The sequence below is a fragment of the Budorcas taxicolor genome, chromosome 7, assembly GCF_023091745.1.
Source record: "Budorcas taxicolor isolate Tak-1 chromosome 7, Takin1.1, whole genome shotgun sequence".
Lineage (NCBI taxonomy): Eukaryota > Metazoa > Chordata > Mammalia > Artiodactyla > Bovidae > Budorcas > Budorcas taxicolor.
The window spans coordinates 5312186-5330477 of NC_068916.1; the positions used below are offsets into that span (position 1 = coordinate 5312186).

Below are 18292 nucleotides of genomic sequence, written 5' to 3' on the forward strand. Positions count from 1 at the left end.
CAAAACCACAAACACATGGTGGCTAAACAATATGCTACTCAACAACCACTGGGTCACTGAAGAAATCAAAGAGGAATAAAAAACACCTAGAGAAAGGGAAGGGCTTCCCTGGTGTCTCAGATGGTAAAGAATGTGCCTGTGATGTGGGAAACCACTGTTTGACCCCTAGGTTGGAAAGATCCCCTGGAGAAGAAAATGGCTACCCACTCCAGTATTCTTGCCTAGAGAATTACACGAAGGAGTCTGACAGGCTATAGTCCACGGAGTTACAAAGAGTCAGACACAACTGAGTGATAAAACGCGTGCGCGCGCGCACACACACGAAAACAAAAGCACAGCAGTCCAAAATGTACCGGAAGAAACAAAAGCAGTTCCAGGAGGGAAGTTTATAGCAATACAATCTTACCTCGAGAAATAAGAAAAATTTCAAACAACCTCACACCTAAAGCAACTAGAGAAAGAACAAACAAAACCTACAGTTAGTAGAAGGAAGGAAATCATAAAGATCAGAGCAGAAATAAATGAAATGGAGACAAAAAACGTGGCAAAGATCAATGAAAACTAAAAGCTGGTTCTTTAAAAAGATAAACAAAATTGATAAACCCTAAGCAAGACTCACCAAGAAAAAAAGGAAGACTCTAATCAACAAAATTGGAAATGAAAAAGAAGTTACATCATAAGAGAATACTATGAACAACTGTTTGCAAATAAAATGGACAACCTGGAAGAAATGGACAAATGCTTAGAAAGGTACAGTCTCCTTACACTGAACCAGGAAGAAATAGAAAATATAATAAACACAACCACTGAAATTGAAACTGTGATTAAAAAACCTCTTGGGCTGCCCTGGTGGCTCAGCTGGTAAAGAATCTGCCTGTAAGACAGAAGACCTGGGTTCAATCCCTGGGCTGGGAAGACCCCCTGGAGAAGGGAAAGGCTACCCACTCCAGTATTGTGGCCTGGAGAATTCCACGGACTGTATAGTCCATGGGGTTGCAAATAGTTGGACATGACTGAGTGGCCTTCACTTTCACTTTCAACAAACAAAAGTCTAGGACGTGATGGCTTCGCAGGTGAATTTTATCAAACATTTAGAGAAGAGTTAATACCTACCTATCATTCTGAAATGGTTCGAAAAAGTTGGAGAAGAAGGAAAACTTCCAAACTCCTTTTACGAGACCACTATCACTCTAACCAAAAGCAAAGATACCACACAAAAAAAGAAAACTACAGGTCAATATCACTGATGAACACAGATGCAAAAATTCTCAACAACATACTAGCAATGTGTATCCAACAATACATTAAAAAGATAACACACCATGAACAAGAGGAATTCATTCCAGGGATGCAAGGATTTTTCAACATCCACAAATCAATCAATGTGAAACACCAAATCAACAAACTGAAGAATAAAAACGATATAATCATCTCAATAGATTCGGAAAAAGCTTTTGATAAAATTCAGCACCCATTTATGATAAAAGAAAACTCTCCAGAGAGTGGGAATAGAGAATACATACCTCAACATAATGAAGACCATATATGAGAGACGTACAGCTAGCATCGCGCCCGACGGTCAAAGCTGAAAGCGTCCCCTCTAAGATCAGGGAAGGGTGTCCATTCTGGCCACTTTTATTCAACACAGTTTTGGAAGTCCTAGCTCCAGCAATCAGAGAAGAAAACGAAGTAAATGGAACCCAAATGGGAAAAGAAGTTAAACTACCACTGCAGATGACATGATACTATACATAGCAGATCCTACAGATGCTACCAGAAAACTACCAGAGCTCATCAACGAATCTGGTAAAGCTGCAGGTTACAAAATCAATACACTGAAACCTGTCGCATTTCTATACACTAACAATGAAAGATCCGGGAGAGGAATTCAAGAAGCAATTCCATTTACTATCACAACAAAAAGAATAAAATACCTAGGAATAAATCTATCTAGGGAGACAAAAGACCTGTTCTCCAAAAACCATAAGATGCTGATGAAAGAAATCAAAAAGGACATAAACAGATGGAAAGAAATACCATGTTTGTGGATTGGAAAAATCAACATTGTCAAAATGACTATATTACCCAAGGCAATCTAAAGATTCTATGCAATCCCTATCAAATTATCAATGGCATTTTTCAAAAAACTAGAACAAAAAAACCTCAATATTTAATGGAGACACAAAAGACCCCAAATAGCCAAAGCAATCCTGAAAAAGAGAAACAGAGCTGGAGGAATTAGGCTCCCTGACTTCAGACTATACTACAAAGCTACAGTCATCAGAACAATATGGTACTGGCAAAAAAATAGAAATATTGAAATATTTATCAATGGAAAAGGATAGAACACCCCCAAATACACGCATGCACCTACAGTCAATTGACCTATGACAAATGAGGCAAGGCTATGCAACGCTGGAAAGACAATCTCTTCAACAAATGGTGCTGGTAAAACTGCACAGCCACAAGTAAAATAAGTGAAATGAGATCACTCTTTAACTCCATACACAAAAATAAGCTCAAAATGGATTAAATACCTAAATGTGAGACCAGACACTATGAAACTCCTAGAGGAAAACATAGGCAGAACACTCCCTGACATAAATCACAGGAACATCTTTTCCAATCTCTCTCTCAGAATAATGGAAACAAAAACAAAAATAAACAAATGGGACCTAATTAAACTCAAAAGTTTTGCATGGCAAAGGAAACAACAAACAAAATGAAAAGACAACCCACAGATTTGCAAATGATGTGACCGATGGGCGATTAGTCTCCAAAATGTACAAACAGCATATGATGATTAACAGCATCAAAACAAACACCCCACTCAAAAAATGGGCAGAAGACCTGAACAGACATCTCTCCAAAGGGGACGTACAGATGGCCAAAAGGCAACGAAAAGATGCTCAACATCATTAGTTACTAGAGAAACGCAAATCAAAATTACAAGGAGCTACTCCTCATACCAGAAGGGCTATCATCAAAAAATCCACAATGAATGCTGGAGAGTGAAGTGGGAATGTAAATACCTACACTGTTGGTGGGAATATAAATTGGTACAGCCACCATGGAGAACAGCATGCTGCTGCTGCTGCTAAGTCGCTTCAGTCGTGTCTGACTCTGTGCAACCCCATAGACAGCAGCCCATCAGGCTCCCCTGTCCCTGGGATTCTCCAGGCAAGAACACTGGAGTGGGTTGCCATTTCCTTCTCCAATGCATGAAAGTGAAAAGTGAAAGTGAAGTTGCTCAGTCGGGTCTGACTCTTAGCGACCCCATGGACTGCAGCCTACCAGGCTCCTCCACCATGGGATTTTCCAGGCAAGAGCACTGGAGTGGGTTGCCATTGCCTTCTCTGGGAGAACAGCATGCAGCTTTCTTTAAAAACTAAAAGTAGAGCTACCATATGACCCTGCAATCTCACTCCTGGGCATATATCCAGAGAAAAACATGACCCCAAAGGATAGGTGCACTCCAACGTTCACTGCAGCACTGTTTACAACAGCCAAGGCTTGGAAACAGCCTAAATGTCCCCCAACAGCAGAACGGATAAAGAGGGTGTGGCACGCATCCACAACTGAGTGCTACTCAGCCACAAAGAATGAAATGGTGCCATCACAGCATCGTGAATGGGCCCAGAGAGTGTCGCACCGAGTGAAGGAAGCCAGACAGAGAGCGAGAAACACTGCATGACACCCCTTATGTGTACAATCAAAAAAGACAAGTCCTTCATTGGAAGCACTGATGCTGAAGCTGAAGCTCCAATACTTTGGCCACTTGATTCAAAGAATCGACTCATCGGAAAAGACCCTGGTGCCAGGAAAGACTGAGGGTGAGAAGAGGACGACAGAGGATGAGTTGGTTGGATGGCATCACTGTCTCAATGGACGTGACTTTGAGCAAACTCTGCAAGATGGTAAAGGACAGGGAAGCCTGGTGTGCTGCAGGTCATGGGGCTGCAGAGTTGGATACAACTTGGTGACTAAACAACAAGGACAACAAAGAAATGATACAAATGAACTTACTCACAAAACAGAAAGAGACTCACAGACAGAAAAGGAACTTATGGTTGCCAGGGGGAAAGGATAGTTAGGGAGTTTGGGAAGGTCATGTACACACTGCTATATTCAAAATGGATAACCAACAGAGACCTACTGTATAACACATGGAACTCTACTCAAGTTATATGTCAGTCTGGATGGGAGGGGTTTAGGGGAGGATGCATACATGTATATGTATGGCTGAGTCCCTCCACTGTTCACTTGAAACTACCACAACATTGTTAAATTGGCTATACCCCAGTAGGACTTCCCAGGTGGGACTACTGGCAAAGAACCTGCCTGCCAATGCAGGAGATGTAAGAGACAGTGGTTCAATACCCGGGTTGGGAAGATCCCCCGGAGAAAGAAATGGCAACCCACTCTAGTATTCACGCCTGGAGAATGCCATGGACAGAAGAGCCTGGCAGGCTAGTCAATGGCATCACAAAGAGCTGGACATGACTGAGCAACTTAGCACACACATACCCCAATACAAAACAAAAAGTTTAAAATGTGGAAAAAAAAAAAAGGCAGAACAAAAGGATGAGGAAAAGGAAAAATGAGAACAATATTAGAAGATCAGTTCAGAGTTCAAGAAGTCAGAAACAAAAAAGGGGGAGTTTCAAAAGAAACACACTTCAGAAACTGAGGTGAAAAAAAACTCAAAGAAATAATACCGGAAATAATAGGCTCCCTGAGGGTCTACCACAATCAGCTTGAAAGGACCCATGCCGAGCAGAATCAGGAAGCACAAGACCACCACTCTAGGAACACCAGTCAGCTGCTCTCTGGGTAAACCACCACAGAGCTACACAGTATGGTGCCTGCATGCACCCTTCCTGTTCAGGTATTCATATTTTAATTCTATATTTTTCCTACAGTATTATTTGCATGTTAAAAAATCATATAAATGGTATCCTGCTGTACACATCTCTTTGCAACTTGCTTTGTTTTTCAAACAGTGCTTTGGGATTTATTGAAGTTGGTATCTAATATATAACAGTTAATATGAAAAATTAGTCTATTTTGTGACATAGCTTATATACCCAATCCCCTTGAGAAACAACTGACTAATTGCTCACTACTGTCCAGAGTCTTTTATGAAAGTTCATGTCCACACATGCTGTGCTCAAGAGCCAACATTTCCCAGGTTACACATCTGAAAGGGAAAGGTCACAGTATGGGGTCTGTGCACCTCTGGCTTCACCAGGTATTGACAACTGCTCTCCTAAGTGGCTGAGCCAATTTACATTCTTGACATAAAAATCAGAGTTATTATCACCCCACATCTGAACTAACAGCTGCGGCTACCCACTAATATACTTGTTGGTTTACCTTTCCTTATTACTAGGGATGATGAACTCCCTTTTCACTGGTCTTCTGGGATTTCAAAATTGCGAGACACTGTGGCAGAGACTACTCATGACCCCTATTATCCATTCTCCTGTTTTCCCTTTGAGAGTGAATATCTGAGCAACCTCTGATGACCACCCAGCCTCTTTGTTCATAAGTGCAGCTATGAGATTAAGCCCTACCAGTAGGATATGAGCAGAACTGATAAGGGCAATTTTGGGGTCATCTTCTTAAAGACACGGCTGCACACCCTGGGCTCCCTCTCTGTCCCCGCTCCCCACTGGCTGGGAATAACTAATGCCACCAACTTCTGATGTAGTAATGGTGCCATGTGATAAGATAGGAGGACGTTCTAGTCAACATGCAGCCCCAAGTGACGGGGTAAAGCAGAGCTTTATATCTGCCTGGGATACCTACCTTCCTTTGGACCATTATATTAAACTTCTAGCTTTTATCAACTACAATATTTTTGGATCTCTGTTATAGTGGCTTGTTAGTCTAAAATCCAATCAACTACTTTTCCTAACTTTTTTGTTGAATTGTCTTTTTCTCATTTGGCCTTTAACGAACCAGATGTTAATCTTTTGTTGGGATACGGGTAGGTATCATAAGTACTTTCTTCCAGCCTCAGGGTCATCCTTTCACTTTGTCTTTTGTCAAAAGAAGATTTACAAACCACCCAACTGTTCTCCAAAAATATTATACCAATTGCCGTTGTGATTATATTCTTTGCAGCCAAAAATGGAGAAGCTCCATACAATCAATAAAAACAAGACCTGGAGCTGACTGTGGCTCAGATCATGAGCTCCTTATGGCAAAATTCAGGGTTAAATGAAGAAAGTAGAGGATACCACTAGGTCATTCCAGGATGACCTAAATCAAATCCTTTATGATTACACAGTTGAGGTGACAAACAGATTCAAGGGATTAGATCTGGTACAAAGAGTGCCTGAAAATTACGGTGCCTGAAAATGGATGGTGATTTGGAACACTGTACTGGAGGCAGTGACCAAAACCATCCCCAAGAAAAACAAATCTAAGAAGGCAAAGTGGTAATCCGAAGAGGCTTTATAAATAGCTGAGGAAAGAAGAGAAACAAGAAAGGGAAAGACATATCCAATGAATGCAGAGTCCCAGAAAATAGCAAGGCGAGATAAGAAGCCCTTCTTAAATGAGAAATGCAAAGAAATAGAGGAGAACAATAGAATTGGAAAGACAAGCGGCGATATCAAGGGAACATTTCATGCAAGAATGGGCATGATAAAGGACAGAAACAGTAAGGACCCAACAGAAACAGCAGAGAGCAAGGAGTGGCAACAGTACAGAAGAACCACACAAGGAAGCTCTTAGTGACCCAGATAATCGCGATGGTATGGCTGCTCACCTAGACCGGGACATCCTGGAGTGTGAAGTCAACTGCGTCTCAGGAAGCACTACTATGAACAAAACTAGTAGAGCTGATGGAATTTCAGCTGAGTCATTTAAAATCCTAAAAGATGATGCTGTTAAAGTGCTGCACTCAGTATGTCAGCAAATTTAGAAAACTCAGCAGTGGCCATAGGACTGGAAAAGGTCAGTTTTCTTTGCAATCCCAAAGAAGGGCAATGCCAAAGAATGTTCAAACTACTCTACAACTGCACTCATTTCACATGCTAGCAAGGTTATGCTCAAAATCCTTCAAGTCAGGCTTCAGCAGTACATGAACTGAGAACTTCTAGATGTACAAGCTGGGTTTTGAAGAGGCAGAGCAATCAGAGATCAAATTGCAAACATTTGCTGGATCATGGAGAAAGCAAGGGAGTTCCAGCAGAGCATCTACTTCTGCTTCACTGACTATACTAAATCCTTTGAGTGTGTGGATCACAACAAACTGTGGAAAACTTTCAAAGAGATGGGAATACCAGACCACTTTACCTGTCTCCTGAGAAACCTTTATGCAGGTCAAGAGGCAACACAGACATGAACAATGGACTGGTTCAAAACTGGAAGAGGAGTATGACAAGGTTCTACTGTGTCACTCAGTTTATTTAACTTACATGCAGAGTTCATCGTGTGAAATGCCAGGCTGGATAAATCACGAGCTGGAATCAAGATTGCTGGGAGAAATATCAACAACTTCAGATATGGAGATGATACCACTCTAATGGCAGAAAGCAAAGAGGATCTAAAGAGCCTCTTGATGAGGGTGAAAGAGGAGAGTGAAACGGTGGCTTGCAATTCAACATTCAAAAAACTAAGATTATCACATTCTGTCTCATTATTTCATGGCAAACAGAAGAGGAAAAAGTGGAAGCAGTGTCAGATTTTTACTTTCTTGGGCTCCAGAATCACTGCAGACGGTGACTGTAGCCATGAAGTTAAAAGGTGCTTGCCCCTTAGAAGGAAAGCTATGACAAACCTAGACAGCGTATTAAAAAGCAGAGACATCACTTTGCCAACAAAGGTCCACAAGCTATGATTGTTCCAGTAGTCAGATGTGAGAACTGGACCATAAAGAAGGCTGCCCGTGTGTGTACTAAGGTGCTTCAGTTGTGCCGGACTGTTTGCGACCCCATGGACTACAGCCTGTCAGGCTCCTCTGTCCACGGGCTTCTCCAGGCAGGAATACTGGAGTGGGCTGCAGTGCCCTCCTCCAGTCAATCTTCCTGACTCAGGGATTAAGCACATGTTTCTTATGCCCCCTACATTGGCAGGTTGGTTCTTTACCACTAGTGCCACCTGGGAAGCCCAAAGAAGGCTAAGTGAGAAAGTGTTAAGTCGCTCAGTCATGTCTGACTCTTTGCAATCCCATGGACTGTAGCCTGCCAGGATCCTCTGTGCATGGAATTCTCCAGGCAGGAATACTGGAGTGGGTAGCCATTCCCTTCTCCAGGGGAGCTTCCCAACCCAGGGACCAAACTTGGGTTTCCCACATTGCAGGCAGATTCTTTACCTTCTGGGCTACCAGAGAAGTGCTGAAGGATTGATGCTTCTGAACTGTGGTGTTGGAGAAGACTCTTGAGAGTCCCTTGGACTGCAAGGAGATCAAACCAGTTAATCCTAAAGGAAATCAATCCTGAACATTCACTGAAGGACTGCTGCTAAAGCTGAAGCTCCAACACTTTGGCCACCTGATGCGAAGAGCCAAGTAACTGGAAAAGACCCTAATGTTGGGAAAGATTGAGGGCAGGAGGAGAATGGGGCGGCAGAGGATAAGATGGATAGATAGCATCACCAACTCAATGGACATAAATTTAAGCAATCTCTGGGAGACAGTGGAGGACACAGGAGCCCAGCCTGTTATAGTCCATGGGGTCGCAAAGAGTCAGACACTACTTAGCAACAGAACAACAAAATTCTTACTTTTAGTTGTTACTAATCTGATCATTAAAACCTAGATTTCCATTATTTTAGAGTACATTTCTTTGATTTCCAGTGTAGATGAACATTCTTCTAAATCTCTGATCTATGTTCTAAATCAATGTTCTATGTTGAAGCTATTTAATAGGTGTCTCTCTTTCCTACAGGACTGTTGTGTTAGTCTACGAGGGTTGCCTGCTCCAACAAACAACTCCCAGGATCTTTAGGGCCTAGCCCCAGTAAAGGACTATCGCTTGTTCACATTGCAGTCCAATTGAGGGCTCAGATCAGGGTTCTGCTCTGGGAGGCCACCTGGGGCCCTAAACTCTATCTAACTAATGTTCCTGTCCTAGCGCCTTCCAGCCCTGGAGGATTCCAGCAGATAAAGGGGAAGACAGTCTTAGAGATTGGGTAGGAGGGCTTTTAGAGTCTAGGCCTGCACGTGACCAACATCACTTCAGTTACAACTCAGTCGTATAACTCCTGGAGGAAGAGTGGGAAAATGTCTAGCCTTGTTCCCATGAGGAAAGCTCACAGAGGTCTGATGATGATACATCTCATTCACCATAAGCACCTCCTCTTAAGAATAAGAAGCAGGGCCCAGTTCCCTGTAGCTCCAGCACGAAGCCCTTTACCACATAGGGCTTAGAAGTAGCAACAGGTGGTGAGTCCAGAGTGTGGTCACTCAGAAACAAGGGTCTCACAAATAGCAGCCATGCACCCCTGGTCTGAGAGACAGAGGACCCACACTCAGGGTCCATCATGAGACTGTTACCTCATCCTGAGCTCTCAAGCAACAATTCCAGACATCAGGGAGGGAGAGGTTACTCCTACTAGACTCAAAGATCCCTGACATATTTTACAGGTCATATAGTTAGCACAGCACTTCTCAAAGTGTGGTCTCTGAGACCCTCCAAAAGAGTCTGGGAGGTCAAAATTACTTCATACAATACCACAATGCTATGTAGCTTTTGACTCTCATTCTCTCACAAGTGTAGAGTGGCGTTTCCAGAGACTTGTGATATCACAGGTGACTTGTGATATCACAGCAGACTGACTGCAGAAGCAGGCATGAGAATCCAGCTGTTTTATACTAAGCTTTACTTTAAAGAGAGGCGCAAAAAATCTTAAACAGTGACACTCCTCTCACTACACATTTTGCTTTATAAAAGCTATTTTTCATAAAAAAAAAAAATGTTATTTTACGAGAAGCCTGGCATGCTGCAGTCCATGGGGTCGCAAAGAGTCAGACATGACTGAGCGACTGAACTGAGGACATGCATTTATCATTGTACTTTTTAAGGGAATAATTATTTAATGCCTTAGTTTTTTAAAAAAATATGGTATATATTGGTATATACAACCCACATAAACAAAAGCTCTTTGGGTACTCAATTTTTAAGAAGATGAGATGACCCCCAAGACTGAAGGTTTGAGAGTGGTTTGGTGCAGTGGCTACGATGGCAGCCTCTGAAGCAAAACGCTTTAGCTCAAACCTTGCTGCTGTATAGGTATGAAAAAGAAATTAAGATAAACTGTGCTAACAAACTTAGTGTATGTGACCTTGAACAAATTACCTGGCCTCTCAGCCTCAGTTTCCCCATGGACAAAATGAGGAACCACATGCTCTTCTTGGCTTGTCTGGGGACGGAATGAGGTAATCCCCATAAACGCCTGAAACTGTACTCGGCACAGAGTGCACGCTCAGTGAATGCTGGCCCTCACTTATGTGTATGCCCTCAGCAGTCAGCTCAGCACAACTGCCCAGAACAGGGGTACAGCTTGTGTTTTCAGAAGCTGAATGTGAAATAAATAGAAGAGGATGGAAAAGATATCATACCACAGCCATCCCAAGGTCAGGTTAGGATTACAGTGTTTGCTTACCTGTCAGCCACATCCAGATCAGATTCCATCTTGTCCAGGCCTCTGGAGATACTGTCGAGTTGCTCGCCCTGATGGTGGAGGACTTTGGCTGTGTCTTCCAGACGCTTCTGAGTACAGGCCATCAGACAAGTCAGCTCCTTCCCCTTGGTCATGGAGGAGGAGGAGGCCTCAGCGGCAGCTCCTGACTCAGACAACAGCAGCTCTCTCCAGAAATGCTCAATGACGCTGAAAACGGCATTTCGACTAGGCTGCAAGGAACTGAACCAGTGCTTCCTGTGGTCCCTCTCCAGGATGGTAATGGAACTGAAGATAAAATGAGAAGCTTCTTTCTTGACCTCATTTATACTAGAGAGGGGAAAGCTGACAAGGGTCTCTCTAGTTTTATCAGTCGTAAACTTTAGTGAGAGAGGAGTTAATGACAGTCTTCCAGGGACCCACCGCTTTTCAAGCTCTAAATAATAGGAGCACGGCCAGGTTTGGACGCAGGTGTCTCTGCTCATCTGGTTCCCGGGTCGGTTTGCACCACGGCCAAGGTTGCTCTGCCTCTGAAGGAAAGGGCACACGTTAGTGGGCGGACGAGCCTGAAACAGGACCTGGACACTTGGATCAGAGACAGCAGGACACAGATGCTGAGGGCGTGATCCGGGTTTCGAGCCCACGGGAGACTCCAGCAGGGGCCAGGCTCTCACACCGCCCGTGACAGGCAGGATGAAGACTGCGCCCGACTTGGAAGAGAAGCAAGGGCTGGGGCCAGGCCTGTAGCGGTCCCAGAGCACCACGGTCCCCGGGGGCTCTGCACCACAGCACTCTCGGTGCTCATCTGTGGGGATGCGACCGAGGGGAGAAAATCACTGGGAACGACTGCCCGAGGAGTCTTCACAAGAACACCACTCTGGCTGTGAGGACCACCGCTAGACGTTCTACGCGTGTTCAAACCAACACTCTTCTTTAGACACTTCTCTAAGTTTGGTTCATATAGAAAATAATCCTACAAACTTTGTCATCTGTGTAATCCCAACTAATTTTATAGAGTTCCATATAATCATATGTACATATTTATATATGGTTTTATATAGTTACAGGTAACAAAGGGATACTACTCATATCTACAGTTTGCATTTACCAATGCATTTTTTTCTTTTTTTGGATACACTGCACAGCTTGTGGGATCTTAGTTCTCCAACCAAGGACTGAACCCAAGCCCTCAGCAGTGAGAGTGCAGAGTCCCAACCACTGGACCAGCAGGGAATTCCTTATCAATACATTTTTTTCTTTTTTTGGACACACCCCACAGCTTGTGGGATTTTAGTTCTCCAACCAGGGACTGAACTCAGGCCCTCAGCAGTGAAGAGTGCAGAGTCCCAGCCACTGGACCAGCAGGGAATTTGTTATCAAAGCATTTAAAAGTCATGAATGACAGATCTGAACAGCCCTTGTAGAACACTCAGTCCGACCCTCTCATCATACAGATAAAGAATATAAGGCCGAAAAAGGATGAAGACTTTGTACAGGGTCAAACCACAAGTTTTAAGTCCCCCAACATACTACACTGGGCTGCAAGTAGAAAAGAAACAGCAACATCCTTGGTTCACAGAGCTTAAGAGTCCACTGGAATTCTATAAACTTCCTCACTGAGTTATACTCTAAAGACTCAAGACTCTTCAAAGCAATTACTGCACTACATGCCACATCAAACACCACAAGGCTGGACACCGAAAAAGGGAGTAGCTGCACCTGAAGAGGCTGCACTGAATTGAGAGTCCCGGTTATAAAGAAATAAAGTGGCTTGAGATTAGGAAGAGCATCATCAACTATGAAGTGAGTTAATGCGAGAAAACAAGAAACCCAAAGCTCACAGGGTACAGGCATAAAAAGAGACGTAAGGAAGTCTTAACTGGACTATAGTGGCATCTAATTGGTCTCCTGCCTTTGGTACTCCAAAACACCAGCTGCTGCTGCTGAAATCTTCTTTGCAGAGTAAGAGAGGCCCTACCCGCCCTCGGCCTCTCCTCCCCTCTTTCTACCTTGCAGAGGCGTACAGAACTTATGCACACTTATAGTACATGTTCAATGGTAGGATGACTGCTTGTTATTTGACCGCAGGCTCTCAAAGGGCAACGGTCGTCTTTTACTCATAACCCTGACTCAGGACACACTTGAGACTGAACGAGCGCAGCAGACACTCGTGGCTTATGGCGTCTGTCCAGCTGTGGCCCTCAGCATGGTTGTGGTCGGCGCTCAGGCTGGCCTCACCCTGCTGCTTAATGCTCTCCATACAAGGTGTGGACATTACTGAGAGGGAATTCTTCACGGTGTTTCTCCACATACTATATCAAAAACTGATATGAAATTTGATGTCATGAAAACTGTCCAGGAGTATCTTCCTTATAACTGTGGACAGTGTCTTCCTCCTGGCTGAGAGATTTGTTTCCTGACCAGGATAGTAAGTGAGTGTCCCCTCTGAGGCAAGGGTTAGGCAGGTTTGCTAGCAGTCCCCGTGTAAGTTATGACACAAACCCACGGAATGTGCAGCATCCACTTGGGCCTTAGAAGACAGGGGCAAAGGGGGCAGCTGTACACAAGAATCCTGCTGTGCCACACACAACAGGCCCTTCCTCTCTGAGCAAGGGCCTCCTGTCTTCTTCCACATCTGCAAAACTAAGGCAGGCTCACTCTTAAACCTCAAAGTCTCAGACCCTTCTTGATTCCCGGCAGTGATGTGCACCACAAGATCATTCTACTTTGGGGTACGGGTTCTTCATACCAGAATCTCTATTAAAAATAAGTATTTAGGAAGTAAATTCCACAAGTCAACTCTATCAACTCATAACACCCTAAGATGTTTCTATCTGACTTAAGAGAATCAAGACTTTCCCCAAACATTAACTCATTTTAAAAATAAGTACACGAAAAGCTCAAACACAGGCGTCAATAGCCGGGGAGAAGGAGGCCTTGAGGAGGAGCCTGTGGTACTGGTAATGTTCTGCTTATTGCCCCGAGTGTATTCATTTTGTGATAATTCAAGATTTGTGCTTTTTCTGTTCTTATGATTGGCTAATTTTTCTGCATTAACACTTCAATGAAGGATTTACAAATAAAATAAAATTCTATTAAAAATAATAAATGTACGTACACACGAGAGATGTACCAAAACTAAATTTCAGCTGGGTATCACAATTTGAAAAACATCTGAAACCACTGCCTTGGTAGCAGTACACCTGGAAGACTACAACGCCAGCCTCTCCTACAGACAATGGCCGGAGTTCCCGCTCATCTGCGTGTGACCCCTTCCGTGCATGACTCAGCCCTCCTGCATCCACTTCCTGGTCTCTAAATGGAGGTAACTGTAGCTATCTCATACTGCAGTGGTGAGGCTTAACTGAACCGATATGTGAAAGGTGCTTAGACGAGTACTTGGCACCTAATACTCGCTGTAAGTGTGATTACGAATACTACAAAGTATCTACAGAACTCACTCAGTTCATCTGTTAGGTGTGAACAGTCTACAGATTTCTCTTGAGCCCGCCTCTTGAATGACCGCTAAAACATCACTATACTCGGAAGCTGTCATTTGGTCTCACCAGTTTTCACCATCTGATCAGAGCTGGCTACAGACAGCATCTGAACAGAGAGACAAACACGATAGTGGAAAAGGGGAGAAGAAAAGAAAGGAGGACGTGCATAGACACACAAAATTAAGTAAGGTGCCAAAACAACCTGATTCCACTACAAGAGGAATACATTTACTATGTGAAGCAAACTGAAGCACTTTCCAAATGTATTCTGGAACTTCTCTTAATCACAACAGCAAGGGTTGGCCCAAACTTCCCAGATATGCGTATTTGCCAATCAAGCCCTGTTACAACTACAAAGCAGCCCAGTTTACTAGCTCTGCTAATTACTAACCTGCAATTAGGACAACCCTAGAAGAAAGCTGCCACACTAAGGATGAGAATTTTGTCATCACTACAAAAGAAGACATGGCACTTGGAAGTAATAAATATAAAGGTATCAGGGCTGGAGGGACCACAGAGGTCACCTCCAATTCACTTCATTCAGCAAATGAATGAACACAGTCCTATCATGGCAAAAGCTCTAGAAGTCCACTGACCGGACTTTCCTGGAGGTCCAGTAGTTAAGAACCCACCTGCCAATGCAGGGGACACAGGTCCGATCCCTGGTCTGGGAAGATCCCACATGCCACGAGCAACTCAGCCTGAGCACCACAACGACTGTGCCTGGAGCCCATGCTCTGCAGCAAGAAAAGCCGCTGCAGGGAGAAGCCTGTGCACAGCAACGAAGAGTAGCCCCCACCCCCATCACAACTGGGAGAGCCCACACACGGCAAGGAAGACTCAGTTTAGCCAAAAATAAATAAATAAATAATTGTTTAAAATATTCAAAGTCCACTGATGGCTTGGCTAATACTTTCAGGAGTATTAGCATCTTCAAGTGTTTTCTCAGAGTGTCAATTCTGAGAAAGCAATAGCCTTATGATCTACATATCTAAGGAGACATGAGCCCAAGAATCCATCTTCTCAGCCAACATGATGATGAATGCCAGACCAACACTAAAAACACACTGAACAAACAAACAAGCTCATACTCCCAACTCGGCAGGGCTCTGTAAGTGATCCAGGAAATCCATGCTCTTATGTCACTGGAAAGCTAACGAAGATCTCCTCAGCTGTTTGAAACTCCTGACCTTCTGTACCAAAGACTGGTGTCATCTTCTTTGCAGGCTTTATCCGTGAGCTCCCTCCCACGTCCTCCCGGCACACGCTGGCATTGTGGAGAAGCAGAATGCAAGGGGCAGAGCAGTTGGGAGGGTGCCTTTCCTCTTAAACAGTGGTTCCCACCGGACAAAGGAACTGCAAACCCAAAGGGTCTTCATCAGACCTTTCTCCCTAGAAAGGACACTCACCCAAGCACTCTGAAACAGACATAAAACAGACTACAGAGCATCGCTTGACTGGGGCCTCTCACAGGACAGGGAAGCAAGGGAGGTGCAGACCTTCAGCTTGTTACGACTGATACATCTGCCGTCCTTCCTGAGTTAGGACCCTGGCAAGCCACCTGCACAACCCGCTAGCACCATCTTGCCCTGAAGCCACTGAGCAGTCATTCAGATGTGAATAAGAGAAAAGAGTTTTGCTCTGAGAATTAGGGGACGACTAACCCCAACAATTTAACCATGTTTTTCAGTGTTTCCACGCCCAAAACAAGGTGCCTCTGGCCTCAGTCACCAGTGTGCTCACAGCTCTGGTCAGGCTCCAGCTCTGAAAACTGGCAGGACCCTGGACCTTCTGACTGGAAACAGCCTCCCGCCACCTGGCCACTCTGTGACCGCCATAAGCCCCAAGAGAGCTGATGAGGGGCCGGAGCTTGTTTACTGCTCCTCCCCATTCTTAAGAGATTGATTCAGCATGAAAACTGAGTTCACATTAACAAGCTACCTGACCTGAGCCGTCATTCCTGAGTACGTACTCTGGGAGGTATTCCTTGAACACTGAGATTATGCACAAATCCCCCAAAGAATTATTGAGTCTGGCACTGCAGCATCCAAGGAACCATGCTGTAGTTCCAATGCCAGCTCCATCACAAACTTAATGACTGTGGAAAAGTTATTTCACCTTCTGGGTCTCTGTTAACCATTAAAATCACTAAAAGACCCAAGGACAACAGCAGCTCTAAACTATTCTAAAATTCAAAGAGAGAGAAAAGAGGAAAGAAAGTTTAAGAGAAGAGCAAAAACACCTCTCTTTCCTGTAGTATATAGAAGAAATATGAGAAAAATACTCAGGTTTGACAAATACCAAGGAAAAAGCAAAAGGAGAAACCTGTGGCCACAACTTTTCCTACAACAGATTTCCATGGAAGCCTTCCAATCAGACCAAAATAAATGACGAAGAAGTGGAAGAGCCAAAGGAACAACATTCCCGTGTGCATTAGAATGACCCCACAGACACCCTCCCTTTGCCTCAGCTAGGACTCGGATACCACACCTGTCCCTGGGTGCCTGCCCTTCCTCTCTCCATGCACAGTTTGTAGGAAGCAGTGTCCCCACTCTCTCAAAGATCAGGTTCTACTTCTCTTGATCCCAACTCCCTCCCTCTCCAGCAGCAATAACTTCTCTGTCCCTTTACCACTAGGAGAGGGCACACTTTCTTCCCCCTAAGGGCCAAGTAGTAAATATTTTAGGCTTTGTGAGCACATGGTCTCTGTTAAACTATTCTGCTGTTGCAGACTATAAGTAGCCAGACAATCCCCACAGTCTACGCACTGTTCCTCCAAGAGACTCCAAATGCGGCCCCGTGCTTGGCCACCAGCCAGGAATCTCCCCCTCCAGCCAGGCTCCTATCCCCACTGCTCACGGACACTTCTCAGCCCAGGCCTCCAGGTGGCCAAATCTAATGCACACGTCTGCTCTAACCTCTGCCCAACACGCCTGCCCACCTCCCGAGAGACATCATGTCTTGGACTCTTGGGTACCAAGCTCCCCTGGTCCCCCACCCCCAGAGCGTGTTTTCAGTCTGCTCTGCTGGTTCTTCCTCTTCTACCTGACTGCCAAATGCCGGAATCACCAGTCACAACCTTGGTCCTCTTCATCAATACTCTGTTCTTAAGTGAGACAACACAGTTTCATGGCATTAAATACACCTTCCAGCTGCTGCCTGGCAAACTTTCCTGTCCAGCCCAGACTCTCTTATGACTTGAGTACTGCCTGGGCATTTCCACCTGACCATCTAATAGACATTTCCAACTCAGCAAGCCCCTCCATCTGCTCCTGCATTTCAGGGAAGGCAGTGCCAGGTGAGTTCTCATAGATGCCCTCTCCCTTATCCCTCTCAGTCCATCACCACGTCCTGGCAGCTGTACCTCACACCTGCCCTCTGCACTCCCCACCCCCACAGCCACACCACTAGGCAATGTTGTCACTACTCTCCTGGACAACTTCCCAACTGACCTCCTTGTTTCATTCTGCCCCCACCACGCATTCTCTATCCAGCAGCCAATGCGAACACCATAAAATAAAATGAGAAAACGTCACTCTTCTGCTGAAACCCTTCCCCATGTTCCTTGAGCAAAGTCACCAGGTAGGCTTTAGTGACTACAGCCACAGCACCCGGCCCAGTAGAGACAGCCTCTCTCTCTCTGCTCTCTTCCTCAGGGCTCCCCACCTGCTGCTCTTTGGACTCTGAATGGCCAACTCCACCTCTCCAGGTCTCTGTTCCAGTGGCATCCTTGCCTCTTCACCAACCACAGCACTCACGATAATTCCAAAGAGCCTGTGAATGTGTTTACATGTTGACCAGCTGGGTCAAAACACTGGAGAAGGCAAACACTACAAGGAGGGTGCCTTGGGGACAATACTGGTGCGTCAAAGGAACCAGGGAACTACAAATCATATGATGTGAAAACACCAGCTGTGTCCACTGGGGACAGTCTTCTTCTTTCTGTATGCTAAATTAGGTCCCCATTCTATGCTAAGTTCCTGGAGTCCTTACTTGGTCCTCGCCTGCTGTAACCTGGAACCCACATCTCCAGTGAAAACACAACACACCTGCTGACCTATGGATAGAGTTGAATTAGGGAGGGGCGGTCCCACCAAGGCACCTCAAGAGTGTCTGAGACTAACCCACACAGTGATGCTCTTGGGGAAGAAATGAACGGT

The 18292-nt window shown here is 44.7% G+C and overlaps 1 protein-coding gene across 1 annotated transcript in view; it reads right to left on the reverse strand.

Moving 5' to 3' along the window:
- The window catches only part of SNAP47 (synaptosome associated protein 47), a 66641-nt gene that overhangs the window by 45540 nt on the left and 2809 nt on the right, over positions 1-18292 (reverse strand). Inside the window, exon 2 of the mRNA XM_052643466.1 lies at positions 10618-11162. Coding sequence (XP_052499426.1) covers positions 10618-11117 — 500 coding nt within the window. The 5' untranslated portion in view covers positions 11118-11162. The remainder of the gene's footprint in view (positions 1-10617; positions 11163-18292) is intronic.